Source organism: Acanthopagrus latus, chromosome 7 (assembly GCF_904848185.1).
Source record: "Acanthopagrus latus isolate v.2019 chromosome 7, fAcaLat1.1, whole genome shotgun sequence".
In the NCBI taxonomy this organism is placed as follows: Eukaryota; Metazoa; Chordata; class Actinopteri; order Spariformes; family Sparidae; genus Acanthopagrus; species Acanthopagrus latus.
Genome location: NC_051045.1, coordinates 16,122,998 through 16,148,116, shown reverse-complemented (window position 1 = coordinate 16,148,116; position 25,119 = coordinate 16,122,998). Strand labels below are relative to the sequence as shown.

General features: G+C 42.4%; 1 protein-coding gene across 10 annotated transcripts in view; it reads left to right on the top strand.

Annotated features, from left to right (window-relative positions):
• The window catches only part of scn8aa (sodium channel, voltage gated, type VIII, alpha subunit a), a 49,804-nt gene that overhangs the window by 17,100 nt on the left and 7,585 nt on the right, over positions 1-25,119 (top strand). For 5 of the 10 annotated variants that reach the window (XM_037104575.1, XM_037104585.1, XM_037104584.1 and 2 more), the window contains 16 exons: positions 72-293; positions 556-619; positions 824-965; positions 3,222-3,428; positions 3,511-3,792; positions 5,666-5,980; positions 7,546-7,681; positions 7,917-8,155; positions 9,910-10,083; positions 10,304-10,660; positions 10,777-11,250; positions 12,289-12,406; positions 13,104-13,258; positions 14,175-14,348; positions 19,717-19,839; positions 24,672-24,956. In XM_037104575.1, the coding sequence (XP_036960470.1) occupies positions 72-293; positions 556-619; positions 824-965; positions 3,222-3,428; positions 3,511-3,792; positions 5,666-5,980; positions 7,546-7,681; positions 7,917-8,155; positions 9,910-10,083; positions 10,304-10,660; positions 10,777-11,250; positions 12,289-12,406; positions 13,104-13,258; positions 14,175-14,348; positions 19,717-19,839; positions 24,672-24,956 (3,467 nt within the window). The remainder of the gene's footprint in view (positions 1-71; positions 294-555; positions 620-823; positions 966-3,221; positions 3,429-3,510; positions 3,793-5,665; positions 5,981-7,545; positions 7,682-7,916; positions 8,156-9,909; positions 10,084-10,303; positions 10,661-10,776; positions 11,251-12,288; positions 12,407-13,103; positions 13,259-14,174; positions 14,349-19,716; positions 19,840-24,671; positions 24,957-25,119) is intronic. The other 5 variants (XM_037104579.1, XM_037104580.1, XM_037104582.1 and 2 more) reach the window with 3 other exon arrangements.

Here is a 25,119-nt window from a genome sequence, read left to right as displayed (position 1 = left end):
CCACCTGAGGCGTCAGCAGCTCCTGTATCACCTGTGTGGTTTGTGTACGTGTTTGCGTGGCTGCTCCCCAGGCCTGAAGACCATTGTGGGCGCCCTGATCCAGTCTGTGAAGAAGCTTTCGGATGTGATGATCCTGACCGTCTTCTGCCTGAGTGTCTTTGCCCTCATCGGTCTCCAGCTCTTCATGGGCAACCTGCGCCACAAGTGTGTGATCTGGCCAATCAACATCACTGAGAGCCACCTGGCCAACGGCAGCAAGGGCTTTGACTGGGACGAGTACATCATGAACGACAGTAAGTAGAGACACGGCTTCACCAACAGTGAGCTGGCAGCCATGTAGGGGTATGAGTCAGCCCATATGGCTGGAAAACAACATGTGATTTTGGCAATGATGGACTAAAAGAAATGTATTTGAATGAACTGTGCTGAATTGAAAATGTATGTGCACTAAAGTCAGAAATCCGTCTGAGCGGCTTGACAGACCGTTGCAGAATAAACAACTGTGGCTGCGACAGAATGTGAGCGAAATGACTCATAAGTTGTTTTTTTCTTCAGCCAATTTCTACTTCCTGCCCGGCCAGCTGGATGCACTTCTCTGCGGGAACAGCTCTGACTCTGGGTGAGTTGCCTCCTCTACCCTCCTGCAAATGCTGCTGATCCCACCAAGACCTGCTGTAGCTCCTCTATCCGCCTCAAGTCAGATTGCGTTATAAGTAAATAGTGCTGAGTCATGTTCGGGCCCGGGGCCCCCCTCCCTTCTCTCTCTCTCTCTCTCTCTCTCTCTCTCTCTCTCTGTTTCTCTCTCTCTTCCTCCACCCCTCAGCCGCTGCCCGGAGGGCTACACATGTATGAAAGCTGGGAGGAATCCAAACTACGGCTACACCAGCTTTGACAGCTTCGGCTGGGCCTTCCTGGCTCTCTTCCGACTCATGACACAGGACTTCTGGGAAAACCTTTACATGCTGGTAAGAGGGCATGGAGGTATTTATAAACACTGATGCAAACAACAGGACTTAGAGACAGTAAACCTACACAGTAGTGCTGAAATGATTATTATGAACTGTCTGGTCGTTTACTGTTTATGTAATGAGCAAATTACAGATATAGATAAAACTAAAGCTCATTTTCATCTGTGGTCCCTTTGTAGAGGCCACCAGCGATTCACAGGTCACAGAGGAAAAGTTGTTATAGATTAAAACCTTTGTAAATAAAACAAACACAAATAGCACAAAACATGATAAAATTGAATACAAACCATTATTGGTAATTAACAAAACAAATAAAATCCCAACATTGTTTAAAACAAACTGACCATTGGTGCAAGAAATGACCAATCAAACCTTCGATACTGTTTCCTGTTTAGTTTGTTTGTAGAAAAACAATTAAAAAGGTAATTGGTTTAACAAAAATGCAAAACATTTGCTGCTCTTCAGATGTAATTTCAACTTCATTCACATCTCCTGAATCAACAGCTCACAAAACCTAGTCTGCAGACTGTCGACACAGAAGTAGCCTTCATTGTTTACCGTTTACTGTATTTGTAAAATGTTGTCTTCTTGATCAAAAACAGACAAAATGGAAATAATAATTGTTCATCATCAATATAGCCCTGTGGCACAGAGCATGTTATAAGCATATTACATATGTTGTATTTGATATTAGATATTAGTCGGTTATCATTTTACGCACACTGCAGGTTATACTCTAAACCGAAAGGGACATGAAAGAGAGGAGCAGCTATCCTGTGAGACTGTGGTTCACCTGCAGAAAACACTAATCTGATACAAGCTCACGTCCTCCACTGAGTCCCCGTTCTATTGTATGTCTCCACCTCTAAGACAGAAAATGGTGGATCACTGTGCTGCTGTTTTTTTTCCCTCGTTACCATTTTGACTCGCCTCTTCTGCCCACTGTAGCCAGGCCACGTCTGTCCTGTCTGTCAGTTTGTGCTGCACAGAGCCTGTGGAGACACTCCTGCCTCCACATACGGAGGCCAAGAGGAAACATGAAATATTAACAGCTCAGGATTACAGTACAGCCAATGAGGGAGATAAGACCTGATGGGAGCGTTCCTGCACATACTTCTATTTTTGTCTTTGAAATACAACTCCAAACTATGGGCTCTAGCTGCTTTGTGTACAGTATCGTTACAATAATGATAATGCTGCTGTGTTTTCCTGAGATATTCTAAACTGAATTGAAATCCCCAGATTTACCACTGAGGGTTTTTTTTACCTGCCCACATGAGATTTGGTGATGTGTGGGACTAAAAGACAGCAATTTCATCTCTTAATTAGTTGTTAGAAATGTTGTTTTATAGGCACTTCCAGCGCTCCATGTCATCCACATTCATAATATATGTGTGAGGGAATTTCACTTTTCTAACCCAGGAAGCTCTTTCTTTTTTTACTCTGCTCCCTAAAGACAGTAGTCCTCCTTTGGAAAGGAGGTTGAGAACATTTTAATGTCAGTGAGGGGTCCCTTTGTCACTCTACCATCTCCCAAATACCTCTGTGACTTTAACAGAATAAGAAACATGCCTAGTCACTCACAGTTTATCAAAACTCTGCATTTAAAATAACGGTAGCCATCATAAAGAGTGCAGTTTTTTCAAGATTTTTCCAGAACGTTCTCATTTTGCAGTGATTCACCTCTGCAGCTCAGCCTCCTCACTTCCCCATCTCCACTGGGGAAAGCATCCCAATCCGTAGAAATTGTTTGGCTGTGTGCTGGCTGGTATAGTGTGCATGGGAAAGTAGGTCAAAATTCATATCTCATGGCCCCCTTGATGAACAACACAACCTTGGGCTCATGCTCACAACCCTAAGGAGCACAGGATGTTAGATTCTTCCTGTGCAGACCAAGGGCATGTGGTTTCGTATCAATTCATCAGTGTATGAGATGTCTGTAGAGCTAATTTCAGCATGTATGTCCATAAACTGACATTTTAAATGTAGTTATGTTTGTTTCTTTGAGTCTACAGTCCAGAGGAAGCCACAAACATTTATGCTGAGTGCACTTTTGTGCCCAGAAATGCCCAATCAGGCTATTCAGCCCGCTCTCTTTTCCCCACCAGCAGCTGACTCTATTCATTTCTGACGAGTCATGTTGAGAGATCAGCAGTGAGGTCGGAGCGTGACTCGGGGGGTTGGGGTCATGTATTCGATGTCATGAGTGTCTCTTCCCTCACCCTGTCCTCTCCCCCCACTACCGCCCAACAGACCCTGAGAGCTGCAGGGAAGACCTACATGATCTTCTTTGTGTTGGTTATCTTCGTGGGTTCCTTCTACCTGGTGAATCTGATCTTGGCTGTGGTAGCCATGGCCTACGAGGAGCAGAATCAAGCCACCATGGAAGAGGCCCTGCAGAAGGAGGAGGAATTCAAGGCCATGCTGGATCAGCTCAAGAAACAGCAGGAAGATGCTCAGGTTAACCCCTCTACAAGGCAGAGCACCAAAATTATCTCCAAGTCATGTTGTGTTATTGTGCTGACTTCATGCGTCTTTGCAGGCTGCTGCGATGGCAACCTCTGCTGGCACGGTGTCAGAGGACGCGGTGGAGGACGACGGAGGAGGGCGTCTGTCGTGCAGTTCCTCCGAGATGTCAAAGCTCAGCTCCAAGAGCGCCAAAGAGCGGCGCAATCGCAAGAAGAAATGGCGGCAGAAAGAGCAAGAGAAGGAAAAAGGAGACAGCGAGAAGTTTGTCAAGTCAGAGTCGGATGACGGCAGCAAGAGGAGCCGCTTCCGGTTCCCAGATAATCGCCTGGGTCGAAAGTCTTCCATTATGAACCAGGTGAGGAGGATAACATCGGGAGGAGTTTAGCCATTTTATCAGCATTGCTTTTTTGTGTAAATCTATAATTCAATCCGTCAGTCAGTTTATCTAAATTACAGACACATTCACTTCCACTGATGGTTTCATGCACAGATGACCTAAGGACAGACACCACACTCTACAGCATTGTGCAGAAGTAGATCCTGACTATTTTGTTTGCATACTAACATCCAACATATAGATAAATAAATAAATAAATATGAATAATACATAGGGTTTATTTTAGCTCAGATTTCTCATATGGAAATGTCAATAAATTAGTGTTTATTTAGCCAGATAGCAACTCATTTTTTGCATCTGTGTATACATGAAATGTCAGTAAACTTGCAAAGGAAAACTAATTTTCTTGATTGTAGTAAGAGTGAAAATCTTTAAAAGCAGTTAGTGAAAAGCCACAGAACTCCGCTTCAGACGCACTTTATTACACCAAATTCGCTTCGCAGGTTCACTTCATAACAAGACTCCCTGTGGAAGTCTTTGGCCCATATATTTTTGACAAAATTAAACAAGAATTTTGATCCTAGCGTCATCCAATGTTGAGATTTATGTTCTGGAAATGAATGGAAATTAGTCAATTTAATTACATAAACATCCGTAAAACATAAAATATCCTAAAACAAATAATCAATTGCTAGTGACCAACTGTGTTGATGTAAGTAATTAACAGGGTACCGAGTTTCTTGGTGATATCCATTAGTTTAGATTTTCAAACCTTTTTTTCCACCTTATCCACCTGTAGTGTTTTGCCCACAGATTTCTGCCTCTGATTCAGTTTTGTCAATGTAAACAGCAAGATTTATTGATTGTCCTGAGTCACTGGCACATATTCTACAGAATACACATTGCCTTTGAGTTATTCAGTGCAAGTTCTGAATGCTTTGCGCACCACACATGAAACTCTATCTACCTTCATTGTACCTGGTTGGTAGCAGAAATCTCTCAGACAAAACCTCAGCAGGTAAACATCAAAGTGTCTGCATGTCAAGAGTAGGAAAACATTTATTTTTCTTGAGGTTAGGTTATGATTGTAAGTGTGAAAACAGAGACCACAGGAGCAACAAGAGATGATTTTATTAATATCTCTATGAATAGAATACAGATGTCAGTGAATAATCCAGCTGCAGGAAAGTTTCTGTTTATATTGTTTCGACTTGAGTTTGGATGACTTCAGATTTAGACACTGAGAGTGCTGCAGTCGTACAGTGTGGTGTGGCATGAGCTCACATACAGAGGAGCATATAGTGGCCAGAGGTATAGAAACACACATCCAGGCTCTGAATTATTCACAGCAATTACATCAATGTTTCAAAGGGAGCAATCCTGCAGCTTTGTTTAGGCCTCACTCAGGCACCACTGGCTTTCACTAGCAGTGTTTTTTACTTTACATTGAATATCAGCACAGGTGGATATTTGTTGTGTGTAGGGCCGGCGTCCTCTGTGTGCAGCTACGATGGTAATATTCGGATCAATACTCGCAGCAGATTGATGTTGTCATGACTCATCGGTGCCTCTACATGTTGTTTCAGCTGCCCATGTCTCTGTCCTGTGTATGTGTGACCTTGACAGTGAAGCATATCACTGACCTAATTATGTATTTGCGCCTTGTTTAATAAGTCACATGATTGCTCCAGCAGAAAATGTGTCCTAAGGGAGGAGCATCTTGTTTGCATTGAATTTCCCACACCTCACAGATGTTGCCTTTCATCATGACCTCCAGAACTGATGACAAATGCCTTAAAAATGAATGGACTGATGGTGCAATCAATTGTAATTCAGAAACACCTTGGACTACAGTAAATGTCACCTCTCCCCACGCTTCTTCTACCTCCAGTCCCTCCTCAGCATACCTGGCTCGCCTTTCCTGTCCCGCCACAACAGCAAGAGCAGCATCTTCAGCTTCAAGGGGCGCAGCAAAGACGTGGGCTCGGAGAACGAATTCGCGGACGACGAGCACAGCACAGTGGAGGAGTGTGAGGAGCGTCGGGGCTCCCTGTTCAGCCCGTATCGGCGGAGCAGCTACAGCGGCTTCCACGGCAAGAGGAACAGCACAGTGGATTGCAACGGCGTGGTGTCGCTCATCGGCCCTGGGCCCGGTGGACGCCTTCTGCCTGAGGTGAAAATAGATAAGGCAGCTACTGACGACAGTGTAAGGAAGTCAATGAGTAGACCTATCTAGGCATGGCCCCCCCTCTCGTCCGTTCTTTTTCTTTCTTGCTCTCTTTCCTCTACTCTGTCATCTTTGCAAGTCCGTATGTATCTCTTGGCTAAGCGCTCGCGCCTCCCCTCCCCCAGCCCCTGCAGTGTATGCTGCCCTCCGACAGTAGGCAAAGGATGGAGAAAAAAAAAAAATTATGGTGAAAATACTATAGCCAACCCTGGATTTGATAGGTTAGTGGAACTGGGTCTATCAGTGACTTCCAGGCAATTTTGTTGTTTGATTTGAACGATGAATGTCAATGTTTTGAATGTTCATATCAAATTATTTACCCATACACGCACCATACTGTACTCACACTATCATACAGGCACTAAGCAAACATATTTTGGCACATACATCAAAACCTGATTAATATTTAATACACAACTTCATGTGTGCAATGTCACCAAGTTCCTGTTCAACACATTTTAGTAATGAAACACAATTTTTATTTTGTTAACAAACGGCATTTAATGATGAGTTAACATGCTCCAGTGTGTTGATGTGTTCCTCCTCCAGGCATCCAGGTCCTCTGCTAGCCTGTGTGGGTAGATCTACAGTAGGAGGCGGAGGAAACAGAGGGGACCAGCACTGTAGAGCCACAGACAATTATATCTGCTTCCCAAAGACACTCTTAATATCCCAAAGCAGATACACAAGTAACACACCATCCTATCAGGCCTTAAGTAATATAATATAAGACTAAAAGGAGGGCTGCTGTCCTTGTCTGTCTTTACCTCTTTCTGTTTTCCAAACTCTCCCTGGTCAGAGTTAGTGGATTAGTTGTGTCTCATTCTAGTTAGCATGGTAGATTTAAAAACCCTAAATTAAAAACAAGCATGACGTAGAAAAGTAGAACAATGGCTATGGTGTCTGTAATTTCCTCTCCTTCTTTGACTTGGAGCATGTCCGTGCATGACAACTGGATGGATCTGAACTACCTGCCTCCATATGATCTCTTTACAATGCTCTTGACTTGATGGTTGCAATATAAGTTGTATGGTTTCAAACTAGGAAGATACAATAGCACCAAATTTGCGAGTAAAAAAAAAAAAATGGCCAGATTTGGGAGACAACTTTGTAAAATAACCTAATGATTATATTGCAATGGCAGCAAAGCCTCCATTATTGCATGACAGGACTGAAAATGCATTCATGCAGAAGCAGTTCTCCTCGCACAATAGCTCACTCACAATCCATTTATTATTCAATCGGGATGAGCTAATTACATTCAAACACAATTAGGTCAAGTAGCCCTAGACCACTGCTCCCACTTTGGCTGAGACCTGCATGCATTTACAGCGTACACACATCTTCCTGAAACCAGCATTTAGATAGTGAAGAATGAAAAGGAAATGCCCCTGTCCCCACTCCCCTTCAAAAACATCTGACCCTCAACTACTTTTTCCTGCCAAATGCTGTTGTGCACTTCCCTCCGCCGGCCACCGGTGGTGATGTGGGATGGTGTTCATGTCCTCTCCATGGGTGCTTGATTCTTCCTCTCCTCCTGACAGCCGACTACTGAGGTTGAGGTGAAGAAGAAGCTGTCGGGCTCCCTGATGGTGTCTGTGGACCAGCTCAATACCTCCTTTGGGCGGAAAGAGCGGGCCAACAGTGTCATGAGCGTCATTACCAACACACTAGTGGAGGGTACTGCCACTTTAACCCAGCTATTTAACCTGCTCTCTCATTATTCTTTAACTAGGGCTGCTCTCATTGATTAGTTTGACATGAATTTCCTGCTTATCTGCTTTGCATATCCAACAGTACCAGATACATACAATGCATACAATTTTTTGCTATCATTTGATACCATTTGCATGCGGTATGCTCGAGCACGCACGTATGTTTGATTTTTAATGTGTGATCCGCGCTATGTCTTCAGAACTGGAGGAGTCTCAGCGCAAGTGTCCGCCATGCTGGTATAAGTTTTCTAACACATTCCTGATCTGGGAGTGCTCCCCCACCTGGATTAAGATCAAGGAAATTGTGAACCTGATTGTCATGGATCCCTTCGTGGACTTAGCCATCACCATCTGTATTGTCCTGAACACCCTCTTCATGGCCATGGAGCACTACCCCATGACCCCCGACTTTGAAGACATGCTGTCTGTAGGCAATCTGGTGAGTGGCAACCTGTTTGTTCTTTTATTTTTATCTGATTCGCAGGTTTTAAATCTCCTCTACTTCTTCCTTGCAGAGGTGTTATTTTTAGGATCGTAATTGGCAGCCCTTTCATTGCCGATTAAAAAGAAAACACATTCTCATCCCCGCCCCTCCCCTGCTGCTGTCTTGTGTCCACGTGTTTCTTCACACACACGTTTCCTGTCTTCTCCTTCCATCTCTCCTTCTCTCCTCTGGTTAAGTGTTGCTGCTGTGTGCTTCAGTGGGACCAGCCTACCTCTCTGCTGGTTGGCTGACTGGTGGAAGGCCTGTATTAATATTTCATGGAGCCTGATCGATGAGGTGCTCTAAAATGGTGCCTCAATCACGGCCAGGTTGAGCAGGTCAACCTGGCCGTTTTCACGAGGGTTTTTAGGGAAACTGAGTTAAATCTTGCACCATGAGGGTTGTTTTTACTTTTCACATTTGGAAATATTCGTGTTTGTGTGTGGGTGTGTGTTTGTGTGTGTGTGTGTGTGTGATTGCCTGCATAAACATAGACAGGTATAAATTAACAATTGAAACAGCACAGGAATGTTATTTACCACTTCTGCTCCAGAATAATTTACCAGTGAAAGCCAACCGGTCACCTTGATTCAATATGAGTCATCGTCTTACACACATACTCACACACACACACTCAGAAACACACACACACCCACCCTTACATGTACTTACACGGTGCATTTATTCATTATGTGGGTCTATGATTGAGGATAACCCTCAGTAATTTATTAGAGCTGTTACAGGGCCACACCACAGAAGTGCCATTTCATATTTAGTGACTGTAGAACAGCTGGCATGCACACACACACACACACACACACACACACACACACACACACACACACACACACACACACACACACACACACACACACACACACACACACACACACACACACACACACACACACACACACACACACACACACACACACAGGTAGTTCATTAATATTCCATTACTAAAAGGATGCTATAATGTTACTTTCTTAAGTCAGAATCATTGGATTTATATAAAGATGGACAACATATTTCCACTTGTTCCCACTGTACAGAAATTGAAGCTAAATCATTCTGGAAATGTCTGGATATATATCTGCCATCTTGTTGCTGATGACAACATGTTGAGTTACGGTCTATGTAGCAGTGATCAGCCATGGAGCCACAGTTTCGTACCTATCAGAAAAACTAGAAACCATCTTGCAATGAGATCACACAAGCTGACGTTCCGACCAATGACTATTTAGTTGTGGCCGCACTCATCCTTTAACTCAGCCTTCATCTGTTCCATTACAAAAGGTGTCTTTAGGACCACATTTTGCCATGATGCCACACACACACACATAGAGTCGCAAGGACAAAACATTTCCATCTGATGCTTTCAAGGCTGATATTAACCACTCGAACATACATCAGCGTGATAAGAACAACCTAAAGGGACTAAACATCTCTTTGAGGAAATTATACGTGTACTTTAGTTTCTTCTTTGGCCCTCATCCCATCTGCTGAGGCGGGGCGGGGTTCATGACCTATTCTGCAGCCACCCAACAGGGGGGAGATCGAGATGTTTTGGCTCTACTTTTACTCTACTTCAGTGATCAGAACAAATATAAACCTCACCACTCATCATGCTTCACATTCTCATGTGTGTTGTGAATCATGGTGTGAGCCAAATCTATTTGTTCAAATCTTTTCTCTTTCCTACCTGCCAGGTGTTCACTGGGATCTTCGCAGGAGAGATGCTTTTCAAGCTGGTGGCTATGGATCCGTACTACTACTTCCAGGAGGCCTGGAACTGTTTTGATGGTTTCATTGTGACGCTGAGTTTAGTAGAGCTGGCTCTGGCGGACGTCGAAGGCCTGTCTGTGTTGCGGTCATTCCGATTGGTAATTCATTTAATCTCCTAACAACAAAAACAAAAATGGAAAAGGCATGTGGCATCAACATTTTAGCAACAGGAATAAGCACATTTTACAGTTTACTTTGTTCACTGTACGTTCATTTAGACAACATACCTGTATGTTTATACAGTTGTAACTTCACTAAAAGCTAAAATGTTATGACTGAATCATGTCCCTTCTCCTCTTCCCACCCGCCCCTTTTCAGCTGAGAGTGTTCAAGCTGGCCAAGTCATGGCCGACCCTCAACATGCTGATCAAGATCATTGGTAACTCGGTGGGAGCCTTGGGGAACTTGACTCTGGTGCTGGCCATCATCGTCTTCATCTTTGCCGTGGTAGGCATGCAGCTGTTTGGCAAGAGCTACAAAGACTGTGTGTGTAAAATCGCTGCTGACTGTGAGCTGCCACGCTGGCACATGAACGACTTCTTCCACTCCTTCCTGATCGTTTTCCGGGTGTTGTGTGGCGAGTGGATTGAAACCATGTGGGACTGCATGGAGGTGGCGGGGCAGGGCATGTGCCTCATTGTCTTCATGATGGTCATGGTCATCGGCAACCTGGTGGTGAGTGTCCAGACAAACAGCTGTCTTGTTGGCTCTTTAAGCCATCTTTAAAATTATAATGTAGTCAGACAGAAATTAGCACTCGACATACTGATTTCGTGTTATGTGTCCACAAGGTGTTGAACCTGTTCCTTGCCTTGCTGCTGAGCTCATTCAGTGCTGACAATTTAGCTGCGACAGATGACGACGGTGAACCCAACAACCTGCAGATTTCCGTCAGGCGCATCAAGATCGGTATTGCATGGGTAAAAGCAAAGGTAAGGATACTGATGGCCAGTCTTCTGAAGAAACCACCGATGGAGGACGAGCAAAAGCCTTTGGATGACATGTATGACAAGAAGCTGAATTGCATTGCTAACCACACCGGGGTGGACATCAACCGTGACCTGGACTATGCCAAGAATGGTAACGGCACAACCAGCGGTATCGGCAGCAGCGTGGGCAAGTATATGATCGATGAGGACCACATGTCGTTCATCCACAATCCCAACCTGACCGTCTGCGTGCCCATAGCTGTGGGAGAGTCTGACTTTGAGAACCTCAACACGGAGGACTTCAGCAGCGAGTCGGAGAATGAGAACAGCAAAGAGGTCAGTGAGAGGAGAGCATGTTTATATGATCCACCTTTAATAGTTTACCACATCAATAATCAGGCAGGACATGACAAAAAAACAAGCAAACATTCCAATCAAGATGTCCAAGTGTGGTTAAAAAATAGTTCCAAAATGGAAGTTGTGCTTAGAACCAGGATGTTTGATCCCAACCACTTAAAAACCAAATACATTTTTGATAAACGTACATGCAATGATACGGTCAATACGTGATTGTCTGTAAGAGAGGGCCTGTATGGACTATTATTGGACATGAAAACGTCACCATCTGGCCATCTGTCTCATAACCAAATGAAAGTATTGGCGGTGGACAGGGACCATTTTTGGCCAAAGACTCAGCATTACAGTCCAACTAATTTTTACTGGGAACAGACTGGAATCAGCAGAATTCATAACAATAAACCATTGTTTTCCAAGCCCTTCAAAAATTAGATTTATTGAATATACAGATGTAAATATCATAATGCTCCATGTGTTGTTGTTTCTCTAGTCCTCGGCTGCTCTGTGTGCTATTTCTGCAATCAGGGAAGTAAAACCATCCTGAGATGGGTGTGGCTGCCTGCTCTGCTCTATTCAGACACTAATATCGAGTCATCTAGAGAGGCTGAAGCAGGCAGGCAGTGTAGATGAAATGGATATCTGCTGATTTACGTCTATGGACGAAATGCATTTATAAGACTTTCAAAGCACATGATCTGCCATTTGATATTCCATCTAAGTGTTCATGTGGATGATATATGATGTTCCAGATTGTTATGGTGTCCACCTCAATCTGGAAAAAAACCCTCTGTGATCAAAGAGCACTCACATTTTTTTTTTATTTTATAACGATTGAACCAAGATAATTTGGTAATAACATTAACTGTACATTTCCTGACAGGATCCAGAATGTTTTATGAGTTCAACTCCATAATCAGTTATTGTTTAGCTATTCAACGGGAAGTGAAATGTCTCTGAACCACTGAAACGTTGTGTTTGTGTCTGTGTGTGTCTGTTCATCTGTGTGCGTCTGTGTAGCTGGATGACACCAGTTCATCAGAGGGAAGCACAATCGACATCAAACCAGATGTGGAAGAGGTGGTTGTGGTGGAGACAGTGGAGGAATACATGGAACCGGAGGCGTGTTGGACAGATGGTAAGACCCCCGCTTCCATCGCATCCATTACGTCCACTCCACAGCACAGAGACTCCCCTGGGCCAAGTGGAGAATGATAGGGTGGCTGGGTGAAGGACATTTTCATTATGAAGGATCACTCACCCATGAAGACTATTAGTGTAACGTATCTATGATCCTTACACCGATACACATCAACATACAACTTTAAACATGATTGTTGATATATTGTTGGATAGTGAGATAATAAGACCAAAGGGTGGTTTTCCTGCTTCTCTAATGACACACATGTGGATTTATATGTATCTGCATATAGTTTAGAGGTAGTATGTCACTGGGATTTTGCAACCTGATGAGGTCCAACTGAATACAAACAGGCAAATTTCTGATTTTTTTTTTCAAGCTTTTTTTCCCAGAATCATCCAGGATTTGAGCTTTGTTATCAGCATTCAGATGCATGCATGTAGATGTGTAAAACAGGGATTCTACAGGTCCTTAATAAGAGGAAGGGTTTTACATTCAAATGTAAGTGTCTGTTATCTGTAGCTCTCCTGTAAAGAAGCTGTGTACCCTGCAAGCAGAAAAAATATATAAAAATTGTCAAAAAAACATAAAATACGATTTAGACAAAATTCAAATTACTGGACTGTAATCTGCCATACGTATCTCACCACATCAAGCCATGTCAAATCTCATCATTCCTCCTGTGTGTCCCCAGGTTGTGTTGCCAAGTATAAGTGCTGTGATGTCCCCATCAATGCGGGCTGGGGGAAGTACTGGTGGTTCCTGAGAAAAACCTGCTACCTGATTGTGGAACACAACTGGTTTGAGACCCTCATCATCTTCATGATCCTCCTCAGCAGCGGTGCCCTGGTAAGGAGGCCCATGTTAGCATCTGCATCCTCTGCCACCTCAGAAAAAGACTGTGCAGTTACATCAAAGCTTTAAAACATAAAGCGACCACGCTTTGATCTGATCACAATTAATCTTTAACTGGAACAGACATTTTCATATCAGAAAAAATCCAAACTGGAAAACATTTCAATTACGATAAAAGTATTAGCAGTAATTAAACGGCCCTTATTGTGAGATATAAGTGAGATTCTCGCGTCTTTTTTGATTACAAAAAAAAAAATACAGCTCATTTGATTAAATGAGCTGTCAGGACTGCCATGCCCCCAGCACAGCCAGGGTTGCAAAAAAATCTGCAAAACAGAGAGACAGACAGACAGACATCAGGTGAATAGAGGTGCTGTAGCAAAAGACTGGAGAAGAAAAAAATAACGCATTTCATGAACATTAAAGCTTGTAAACTTTATCTAGTAGATGCCCCAAATGTAAGTATGCACCTGAGTGCAAATGAGCTTTCAAAGGGACCCGCACGTGTCTACAGTGTGAAACAAGTCGATCAGTTTGGTTGCTCACTCTCAGAGCTGCTGGGTTGGGGGAGGGGCCAGGCTTGCCTGAGATTAATGGATTGTACCATTCATCAAACAGGGGATCTATTTCTGGAGATGGAGAACAGTCTTGTTCTCAAGCGTGTCAAATGCAACTAAAATAAGAGCAAAGAATGCTGTAAATCACCATTCCCCATGAAGTTATATGAAATATTTCACGCCACCAAAAACATTTATCGTTGTTTTTTTTTTTACTTGGAAATCAATGTTAGTGATCAGCAGTGAGCGGGCTGGAGTGCTGTACGCAATTCCATTAGTGGAATCATAAATCATGAGGTGTAATATTTCTCTTGCGGTTTTTCACCCTGGCTGATGTGTGTTTCTCTCCACAGGCCTTTGAGGATGTGTACATCGAGCAGAGAAAGACCATCCGGATCATTTTGGAGTACGCCGACAGGGTTTTCACCTACATCTTTATCCTGGAGATGTTGCTGAAATGGGTCGCCTACGGTTTCGTCAAGTATTTCACCAACGCCTGGTGTTGGCTGGACTTCTTCATTGTGGATGTAAGTCCAGCTCTTGTTGTATGTCGTGTGTGCTAAACTAGAAGAGATGTTAACATAGTGCTCAACCACACCCTGGTCCAACAGCAACACCCTGGTATAAAGATGCACACAGTTTTTAAAACAGCAGAGCTAATTTATGCTGTTTTAACTCTGAAAAGTAATAATTTCTCTTAAGATTTATTAGAATGTTCTGAACCACATCAGATGCACTTCATAAACTACACAGATAGAGGATATGATATTTTATATCTATATTTTAGTGTTGCCTGTTGGGTGTGGTTAGGTTGAAAAGGTCAGGTTATTAATTGTATGTCTGCTTCATGGGATGCATTAGGTGAAAGGGCATGTCGATACAAGACAGGAGCCTCTTTATAGAATTTACTCCCACGGTAAGGACAGTGTTTTACAGGACTGTATTTCAGTCTGTCCACACATGCCAGAGTCACCTTTTACAACTCCATCAAGCAACAATCCCTGTTTTACTTGGTTTATCACTCTGAGATGCTTGAATATGTACAACATTTATCTGCTTTGTGAATTAAAACACAAGCAAGAAATGTTTCAATGTTTGTTTGTTTTAAAGAAAAAATTCGAAGAAATTATTCAAATATAAAACAAGTTAGAACCAAGCGATTGCTGACCAAAGCTAATTGATTATAATCATATCCAAGTCATGCTCAGAGGAATGTCAAAGAAGTGTCTCTGTAAAGCTGTCTCTGCCTGTGTCTCTGACCTGTAAGATGTTTGATATGTGCCTTTGTCCTCTCTCTCTGTGTACTTCTCTGCTCCTTGTGTAAAGTCAAGTCTGAAAGACCAGAACAGGGAAAATTCTTCAATCCATTTTTTGGTAGTGACCAGTGTTGGTTGAAAGTTACAAAAGTAACAAAAATAAAGCATTACAGTAATATATTTCTTTTAGTGGTAATGGAGTTATATAATGCATCACTAATAATAATTCAGTAATATATATCTACGGTTATGTCACGTAACACCTTACAGTCCGTGTTATTGAACAAAGTGAAGCAATGATCATATTGATGTAGGCTATGCGTGTGTTTGGTATCGTCAAGCCTATAAATTCTAATCTAAGACTGAGGCCTAATCCTCAGAGTGCACTCAGGGGGAGGCGTCATTATAGGCATCATTTTAGAAGGTGTAGATTTGTTGCGTTTCATATGACTAAGCCTACATTAAAACATATTTATTCCTATGTCATAATATATCAGACTTTGATCATTTGTCTGTCTGTTTATCCCTGTGTCCAAGGCTATTAATTTAACCCAAAAGATCAAGGCTATTTAATTGTTCTATATAGGTTTTTTGGGCATTTGGTTGAAAATAACTAAAAGGTAGTGTAACAAATATTATATTACTCATACATATAGACAGACAGTAATATTGTAACGTAATTTATTACTTTAAAATTAAGTTAGGTATAATATGTTGTATTTTGAAAGTAACTTGCCCAACACTGGAAGTTACACACAGTACCTTGATTATCATTGATCTATATTTAAGACGACATAACCTCAGATTGTGAGGTTGTTTAGACGTCGCTGAGGGATTCCAATGAGTACTTTACCACAAGGAGTAATCTGCAGTGAGTGGCAGCATGGATTGAATACGAATTTCCCTGACTTCTGACTTTCCCTTGAACTAACCACCTCTCCGCAGTGTCCAACACCTCAGCCAATACCTGTGAATGGACTCCTATCAATGGCCAGAGTTTGCCATGTTGATTCATTATAAACTCCTGTGACCCCGACCCCATGCAACAAACAGACATTTACATTACATTACATTACACACTATAGATAAGGTACGCTTAATTTTTTAAAGGAGAAATAGTATGCTTTTTTTCCTTCCCCTCAGTGTGTTACGTATGTTTATGTGCATGTAAAAGATCTTGAAAGTTGAAAACAGCATAAGTTCCTCTCTCCCACAAAAAACACGGCTGCTGAAACACCTCAACAGTAGTCCCCATTCTGTGACATCACACTTTGTCATCATGTAACACACTTGCATAATTTATGCCTAGCAGCTAGTTTGGCAGGTAGGAATTCATTTAGCATAGCATAGCATAGCTGCATAGTTGTTGTTAGTGGTGCTGGCTCAGAGGAATAATACAGTGTTGTATCACCGGACATGATGAGAGAACTCATGTTACGCATTAAAGCATGTAAACCTATTCTAGGAGAAACTCAAAATAATATTATGAACCTGAAACTGAGCATAATGTGTCTCCTTTAAATCTTAAATTCTCTATTCATGCATTTATAAAAACATTAAGGTAAAAATTACACACAACTATGAACATGCTTGCTTAAGATTTCATCTATTTTGGAACCATACTCTCACGGTTGTCACATATACACATAGAGCTCCTATCATCCTATCAACCATAACACACACTGTACTGATCCTGGTTACTGCCATTGTAGCCTCCCTCCCTGTAGGTGCGTTGTCAAGCCCAACACTTGGGACAGTGCAGGGCGCAACGTTTTCCCAAGTTGTGACCACGTCACAGAGAGTGACATCCCTCCTCGTCCCCTCTTTCCCGGTCTTCCTCCTTTCATCCCTTCTTGAAAGTGTAACCTCAGGAATGTGGTGATATTGTGCTGAGATGTAATGATGGTGGGTGACAGGCGGCCGGCGGTAAGTTTGGTCTTCACTAGCGCTCCCCCTCCAAAAAAAAAAAAGAGAGACTTGTGTCTGATGAGTCTGGGTTGTGTGTTGTCACCTGGCTGTGCCTCTGCTGTCCTGTGTTGTGGGATGATACCTTTGCCATGGACTCAGACAATGGGGGGGCACCATCATTAAACCGGCCTGTATTTTTCTCTTGAGTGTGAGTGTGTACCTCCTCATTTTCCTCGTGTTACTGCATCTTTCTGTTACCCATTTGATTTGTGTCTTCCTGGTTTTCATTATGAGGATGTTTTTGTTTTTTATTATGTATTGGCTAAGAAATGTGGCAAGAAATGTAAAGTGACTTAAGAAATAAACTTTGCTGCATCGCTCCTATATCAGCTGTTCAAAATGACATAATAGCTAGCGTAAACAGTTTCTCGTTCAGTAGTGACACAGAGGTGTGAGTGTGAGAGTCGTAGGTGTCATACTCCATTCATTTTTCTTTTTTACTCAGGTTATTATCATTGTTTTGTTGTGTTTTTCCCTTTGCTTTTAGTTTGTTTTATTTCTGTTTGGTTTGTGCTGTCGTCATCATGGGATCACAGCCCCAGATGTCATTGGCCTTGCCTTGCAGAGCTCTGTGAGAAGGACGTTGAGACGCTGAGGTCACTACCACACAGCTGGCCCAGCAGGGGGGCCAGAGGCCAGGCACCCCAAAGGGGGGCTCTCCAAGGGGTCAGGCTGAAGGTGACAATTACCCCAAACACTGTAGTGTAGATCAAGGCAAAATCTTTATTTTACTGTCTGCCCACTAGAACAGCTGCTGACTTATCCAAGAGGCCGGGTTATTGATTTCAATCGGGGCGTTGTGCCAGAGAGTAAATCTAAATACAGGCCCTGATGTTTGAACACGAGCCAACATTCACACATACATTAAGAAGTCTGTAGCCTGCTGCCACCTCTTCTGCTGTTCTTAAACATAGTTGTAATGCATCCCACCCTCAAATTGTTGAGAAGATGTTCTTCTGTAATCTAAGTTGATATTGGCATCAGTCAAAATGAAGATTTTGCCTGTTACAAACCTCCCTCCGTGACTTTGGTAAGCTTTGGATGTTGTGTTCTTCTTGCGGTGAGTTTGACCGGTTGGTGTCGGTGGCTGGTTGGAGGTGCTTTCACATGTGTTCACTGTTGATATTTTTTCCTTATTTGTAAGGAACTGGTACTCCTCCTGTTTCAGTCCCTTCAGCATCCAGACTGGGGAAAATTGCAGTTTGGAAAACATGAAAATACTTTCGGAGGATACAATCCCGAACAGATTGCTCTCTATTTGACTGAATTTAAAAGACATCCACCCTCATTCTAATTTTTTCTTCTGCCCACTCCTGCATTTTGCATCTAGAATAATCTGTCTTCAGCCAAAGAAACGCTTCCCTGTGCAGCACACAGAGACAGCCTGAAATGGCCGCCTTTGCACACTTGAAGTGACTTCATCAAGGAGTCATTCTGCACTTCTCATCACCCCTCAAAGAACATTAGTGCAGCATATTGACCGCACTCCACATCGTCCATTTCCTCTTTTGTTAACGACGCAACACTGTATATGTGTTCAGCTTCGATTAGCTACATGGCCCAGAGCCAAAGGAGACTGACAAACCATAACTCAGGCCTAAATTTACATTGATTTAATGCAGTAATAGGAGTTCTGTACATTAACAGTGCTGCTGTGAATGGCAGTGTGCACAGTTTAGCGAATTAATTAAAGTGTTTTTAATAATTAATAACACACTACGAAGCGTTCTATGGCTGCAGCGATGCCTCGGTGGCTGCTGTCGGACGTGGAGAGGGGCCGCACCAGTTTCTTTGAGGTTGTGTGCTGTTATTGTTGACCGTTGTTAACCGTGTGTAACTCGACTCTGTACGACTCTGTGTATTTTTTGTCCTTTCAGTGCCATCCAGTGCTAATAACACTATCCGATCTGCCCTTAACCTCCATCCCTGTTTTCTTGTGCGTGGTTCATGTGACTGTGGCTCTCCTATTTGACTCTAAATGCTGTGTGAATTTTTTTTTTTTTTTTTATGTCTGAGAAAGCAAATGGCAAAATGACACACTTGTACATGTTTACTTGTATTCTTTCTCTTAGGTTCCGTTAGTTTGTCTGTCTTAAATTATATGGGATTTTATGCCTCAGCCCGAGAGCGACATGGAGAGACAATGTTAGAGGGGCAAGGGTAAGGCTCTCAAGTCTGTTGGGTTTTTATCAGCTTCTACAGGGTAACCTCTCTCCTTCCCTCCCTCCCCAACTCCTCTTCCTCTGCTCTGCCCTAGTCCCTTCGCTTGTATCTTTACTAAAAAATCATGTAGCACTCTTTTTCTGCCTAATTTTACCCTCTATATGAGTCTTATGTCTCTATCTCCTCTCTTTCTCTCTCAACCACAAATTTCTTTGCAGGTACAAAGGACTTTTCACATCTCGTCAACTGCCCCAAAATAACAGACAAACAATCCCTCTGGCCTACTGCTACTAAAAATACTACGCACATAAAACCTATACTAAACATTGACCTTCTCTCTCAGTGTATATGCATGTATAAATGCAATATTATACATGCATATACATGCATAGATTTATGTGTGTATGTCAAGCAACTCTCCGCCTATGCCAGGGCCGTCTCTCTTCCTTAGTGAATATTCTCACTTCTAACAGTTTGGAACCTCTTTTGCTTCTCTGTTTTTGTGTAGGTGTCTATAGTCAGCCTTGTAGCTAATGCGCTGGGCTACTCCGATCTAGGGCCCATTAAATCACTCAGGACACTAAGGGCCTTGAGACCCCTCAGAGCCTTGTCACGTTTTGAAGGGATGAGGGTAAGATCCAAAGCTAAGCAGCTGATCCTTCCGCATGCCCATTCAACAGTTTAAAGCATGCTAGAACTGATCTAAAAAAACAAACTTAAGAGGACAAAAAAAAGAGAAAAAACCTCCAAAAATATTTGGGGGATTGTTTTTAAAACCAAGAAATGAAAGCCAAGAAGTCACCTTTCCATGCGCAATCCTGTACCATGCCTTTGTTAGAGCGAAAGAACAAGTCATGATGCAGCTGGGAGACTGAGTAAAGTAACAGTAAAGTTGTATTGCCAGCAGAAACAACACACATTTCAATTGAACTTCAAACAAAAATCTACATACAAATTGATTTGACATATCATGAAACTTACCCAAAGAGCAACAGAAATATGTGTTCACAAAGCTGCCTCATCACATAAGTGACAACCTAGAAATTCTGATTACTTCATCTTACGTTGTTTCTTCTTGATTGGCCAAAGTGAATGTGGAATTGGTCAAAGCTAACCAAACATGCCATCTCATAGAGCATCCAAATCAACAATTAGCCCTTCATTTGGCCTGATTCTCAACCACTGCTTTTAATTGAGACCCCGGCCCCTCCTCTCCCCTCCCCTCCACATGCCCACCCCTGCTCCCATAAACCCGCTCCCCTCCCCATTCCTCCACTCCCCTCCCCTCCCCTCCCCTGCCCTCCCCAGCTCACACCATCCCTCAGTGCATCTGGCAACGAGAACAACCAGCAGGAACCAGGGAGCAGTCACAGCAAAACTGTGCATGTGGGGCGGCTGCAAACAACCACTCAGCTGCACCTGTGGTTGCTTCAGCTGTCTCTTCCTAAAACACACTGATTGGTTGTTTCTGTGACTGGTGGTAGCGATAGGTTGCGCCTGGTTGTTGTCATCCGTAGTCTCCCCTGTCCCTTTCTATCTCTCTGACTCTTGAACTCATTCTCTATTACTACTCTTGGACTTGTTGCATTGTCTTCTAGTTCACCTTTGCCCCTTTCCCACCACCACCTCCTCCTCTTCCTCCTCCTCTTCCTCCTCCTCAGCACCACATGTGCAGCACTGCGCAGCACCCACCCCACCCTTCCACTTTCCTCTTCTTCTTCCCCTTTATCCCTCCACTACTCCACTCCACCTCGACCCGGTTCGGCTGGGCCGGACCGCTGGAGGGTCACCACACTCTCTCCTGCTTGTCCAGGATCTTTCTGCATCAGGGACTGAGACAGAAACCACACACTCACAGTGTTGTGGCTTTGGGAGGAAAATATTTGTGAAGCTTCTGCCAGTGTCAGCACTGTCTGATCTGCTAACAGTCTATTCTGGTGGCAGGTTATTATTACTGCAAATCTTTCCTAAAAAGCACTTGCATTAAATTAAATGATTTGGGAATGCAGGCAGAAGCTTAGCAAATATGCTAGGCTGCCATTTCACACAAGGCATTACTGCTGTCATGTCATGGCACCACATACTGTAGGGCATACAGCAGGCCCTGGCTTCCTGTTGCCTTCCACTCCCACAGGAAGTGAAACTGGGAGGCAACAACGAGCCCAGTTGAACTCTGACTTTTGAGTGCTGGGTCAGGGTGGGTGGTGGCCCAGACTGTAGGTTGACTAGCACCGCAGCGTTAGGACAACACTCTCAACCCTAGACAGACAATGTGTCGCCCCTCCCCCCTCCATTTTTCTTTTTTTAGCACGTCCCAAAAATGACAGACCAGCGGGAGAAGAAGGTCTAGTGGGTGGATTGATTGTAAATGAATCGTGTAAAAAGTCTCATTCATAACAGATATCCAGCGACTAAAATGTGATGCCGTTGCACATGAGCAGACATCAACACTTTTAGGCCCTGGATAGGCTTCATATGGATGTTCTCACAAACTTAAATTTCATAGGTTTAATTTTGGGATGGGAAATGGACCTGTCAGTAAGATAATGTCATTTTTGGGGTTGGAAATCATGGCACAATTGCTTTAACATAGAGTGTATTAATGCCAAAACCAATGCCCCTATGAATGAGCTCATTCACTGGGTGTATGTGGTAAGTGAGGTGAGGGTGGCCCAGTAATGCAAAGGGAAACAGGCAGAGGAATTTGATCCTGCTGTATCAATTTTATTACTATGATGTCTATGTTCATCAATTGAGTTACCATTTTGTTTGAACTGAAAATGGAAAAATTTGAGGTCAAAGCGATAAATAAATGAATAGGGAAGTACATGAATGGAGAGATGACACCGTATGAAAGAGATTCTGGAGAGTTAGAATGATGAGAACTTTTACGTCGCCAGCTGGTTGAGTGTTACAGCACGATGCATCGCAGAGGCAAATCCAACAGCGCCGAGTGAGTGCAGCGCAGCTTCAATTGGACACATTGCACTGCTTAACATGCAATGATTACGGGCTGCTCTGACTTTTGTACTTTGCTCTCTCTTTCTATTAATGCTGCTTTGTAATCTCGGTCCTACTTTTTTGAGCAATGCATTGTACAGGAATGACAACATCTTTACACCGGTTTCAGCCAATCCCCTATTTTTCACCCTTTTACCTGACGAACCTGCTGAAGTTTAAGATGACAAAGATTCTGAAACATTTAATCCTCAAGGGGCCTTTGGATATGACCTCTGAACCCCAGTCACTTTTATCACAGCCGCCTGTGCTGTAGATATTTGTCAGACACCCATACAAACCATAAAAATATCAGAATGGCTCGTCAGACGCACAAGCAAGCAAAGCTTCAACCATTATCTCTTTAGCCGCTATCTCTCTATCCACCCATTTCTCTATTTATTTATTTATTGATTTGAGCGGTTCTTGAGATTGCACAATGCCATGTAACACGCATGTACTATAACTGCCGATGCACATTATGCATTTTTGAAAGCCATTTTCCCTCTTTCTGAGAATGCTTTCCACACAGCATGGCCTAATTATTCTTTTTTTTTTTTACAAACACTGAATTTTTCAAAGCGTTTCAATTGTATCTCAGATCGAGCAAGGAGACATTCTCTCAGTGAGTGCAGTGGCAACACTGTGGGGGGAAAGCCCTTTCATTTTATTTGAAAACTATCACCCTACAGCCATTTTCTTTTGGCATCCTACAGTTGATGACACATTATTTTAGCAGCGAGCCCTCTGTACACCACATGTGATACTGAAGGTCGTGCACACGCTGAGAGAATCCTGCTCCAGAGCTCCTCCCTGTCTGTTTGTAATGAGGAGGGAATATGGCTCCACAAAACGAGTCTGCCAAAGACATGCATGCTCAGCTGTCTGCCTGAGAGCTGCTGGTCGGCCTGCCTAACACTGGTAGTGAGCGGTTCACTGTGCTGAGCTTATTACTTGCTATGATAAATCTACGGGACATCAGATTGGATTGTTAGACAGGCCTAGATTTTGGGGTGGTAGTGGGAATTATTATACTTCGATTTATTTATATATTTATTTTACTGCTATAATGTTATATACTTGTAAATAATTATTTAAAAAAGGGCCAGTAAGCTTAAGAATATTGACTGTCTAAGGTTTGGGGTGGTAAGAGTGGACACTTCATAGTGGTATGGCAAACACTTGAGATCGTAAGCTTTATAAAGTAAAGATATAAAAACATCAAAACAAAATATCTATTCTACCCAAATATCATAAACTGTATTTCTCACAGCACCTTTTATTATATTATTATTATTATTATTATTATTATTATTATTATTATTATTATTATTATTAGATGTTTATATGATTATTTTAGATGTAATTGTATTTTATAAATGTATGTAAATAGAATAATAACAGGAACATTTAAGAGTTGTTTGAGTCTTTAGAGAGATAAAGCTTTAGAAAACAAACTCTAGGAAACGGTGTGTGTGTGCGTATCTCTGAGTCTGTGTGTGTTTGTCTGTAGGTTTGATATTTGAAAAATTTTGCAAATTGAAAAAAGTGCTAAATTAAGTGGCAAATATTTGACGTTTTACTCCACTGCATTTATTTGATAACTTTAGTTATTAGTTACTTTGCAGATTACATTCTGCATCAGAGCCAAAGTAGCAAATTTCTTATTTTATCAACAATATATATTTTTTTACAATAATCAGAATTCAAATTCTTTAATCAGTTGACCCATAGACAGCATGAACTTACAAGTACTGTTTGTATGGGTGACTTTCACTTTTACCAAATCATTTTATTTAATCATTAATTAATCATATTTTAACATATCTTTGCTTTTACTCAATCTAGTGAAGTAAAAATACAATATTTGCATTCAAATAAAATACAAAGTAGCAGGAAATCTAAATATGCTAATAAAGTATAAGTACCTCAAAATTGTACTTAAGGTGAGGACTCCCTAGAATTCACAATGTTTCTTTTTATCTTACATAATAATATCAACAGTCATTTTGTTTTACTTAAAAAGTTTATAAATTGGACATTTTACAACATAAACATGCAATTTATTATTAACTATTTATTTTTCTATTTGCCTTTGCTGTGTGTGTGTGTGTGTGTGTGTGTGTGTGTGTGTGTGTGTGTTTGAGTATCCCTAGCCACATGCTTTGACAGATCAAAGAGCATCTCAGAGTCACATCAGTGTGGCTCTAATTAGAACAGGACTGATGCAGATCTCCTTCTTGTTAATTCCCCACACTTCAGTTTGTACATCACAGTAAAGTGCGGTGCTGATTTGTTTTAGCTATATTGAATCACAATAAGATAGAACTCGTGCTCATAATGCCACCTGCAACAAAAAGTGTGAAGCCATAACAGTATGTAGTGTCTTGTCGGAGGGGTTGAATGAGCCGCGTTTGTTTCCTGGTTCTCACTCTGTCATATCCTGTCTTCCCTGGTCTGGTCTAGGTGGTAGTCAACGCCTTGGTGGGTGCCATCCCTTCCATTATGAATGTGTTGCTGGTTTGCCTCATCTTTTGGCTGATTTTCAGTATCATGGGGGTCAACTTGTTTGCGGGCAAGTACTACTACTGTTTCAATGAGACGTCAGAGGAATACTTCCCCGTCGATGTGGTCAACAACAAGACCCAGTGCGTGGCCCTCATGGAACAAAACTATACCGAGGTCAGGTGGAAGAACGTCAAGATCAACTTTGACAATGTGGGCGCCGGCTACCTGGCCCTGCTGCAAGTGGTGAGAGTGTCGCTCCTCCTCTTCCCTCTGTCTGACTCCATCTCTTGTTTCATGCTAACTTGGTTTCTTTTCTCATTTTCCTATGTACTTTTCCTTTACTTTGCTTTCACAGTACTCTGAGGCTGTCTATTGTTCGTGTTCATTGTGCATACTGTGTGTTTCT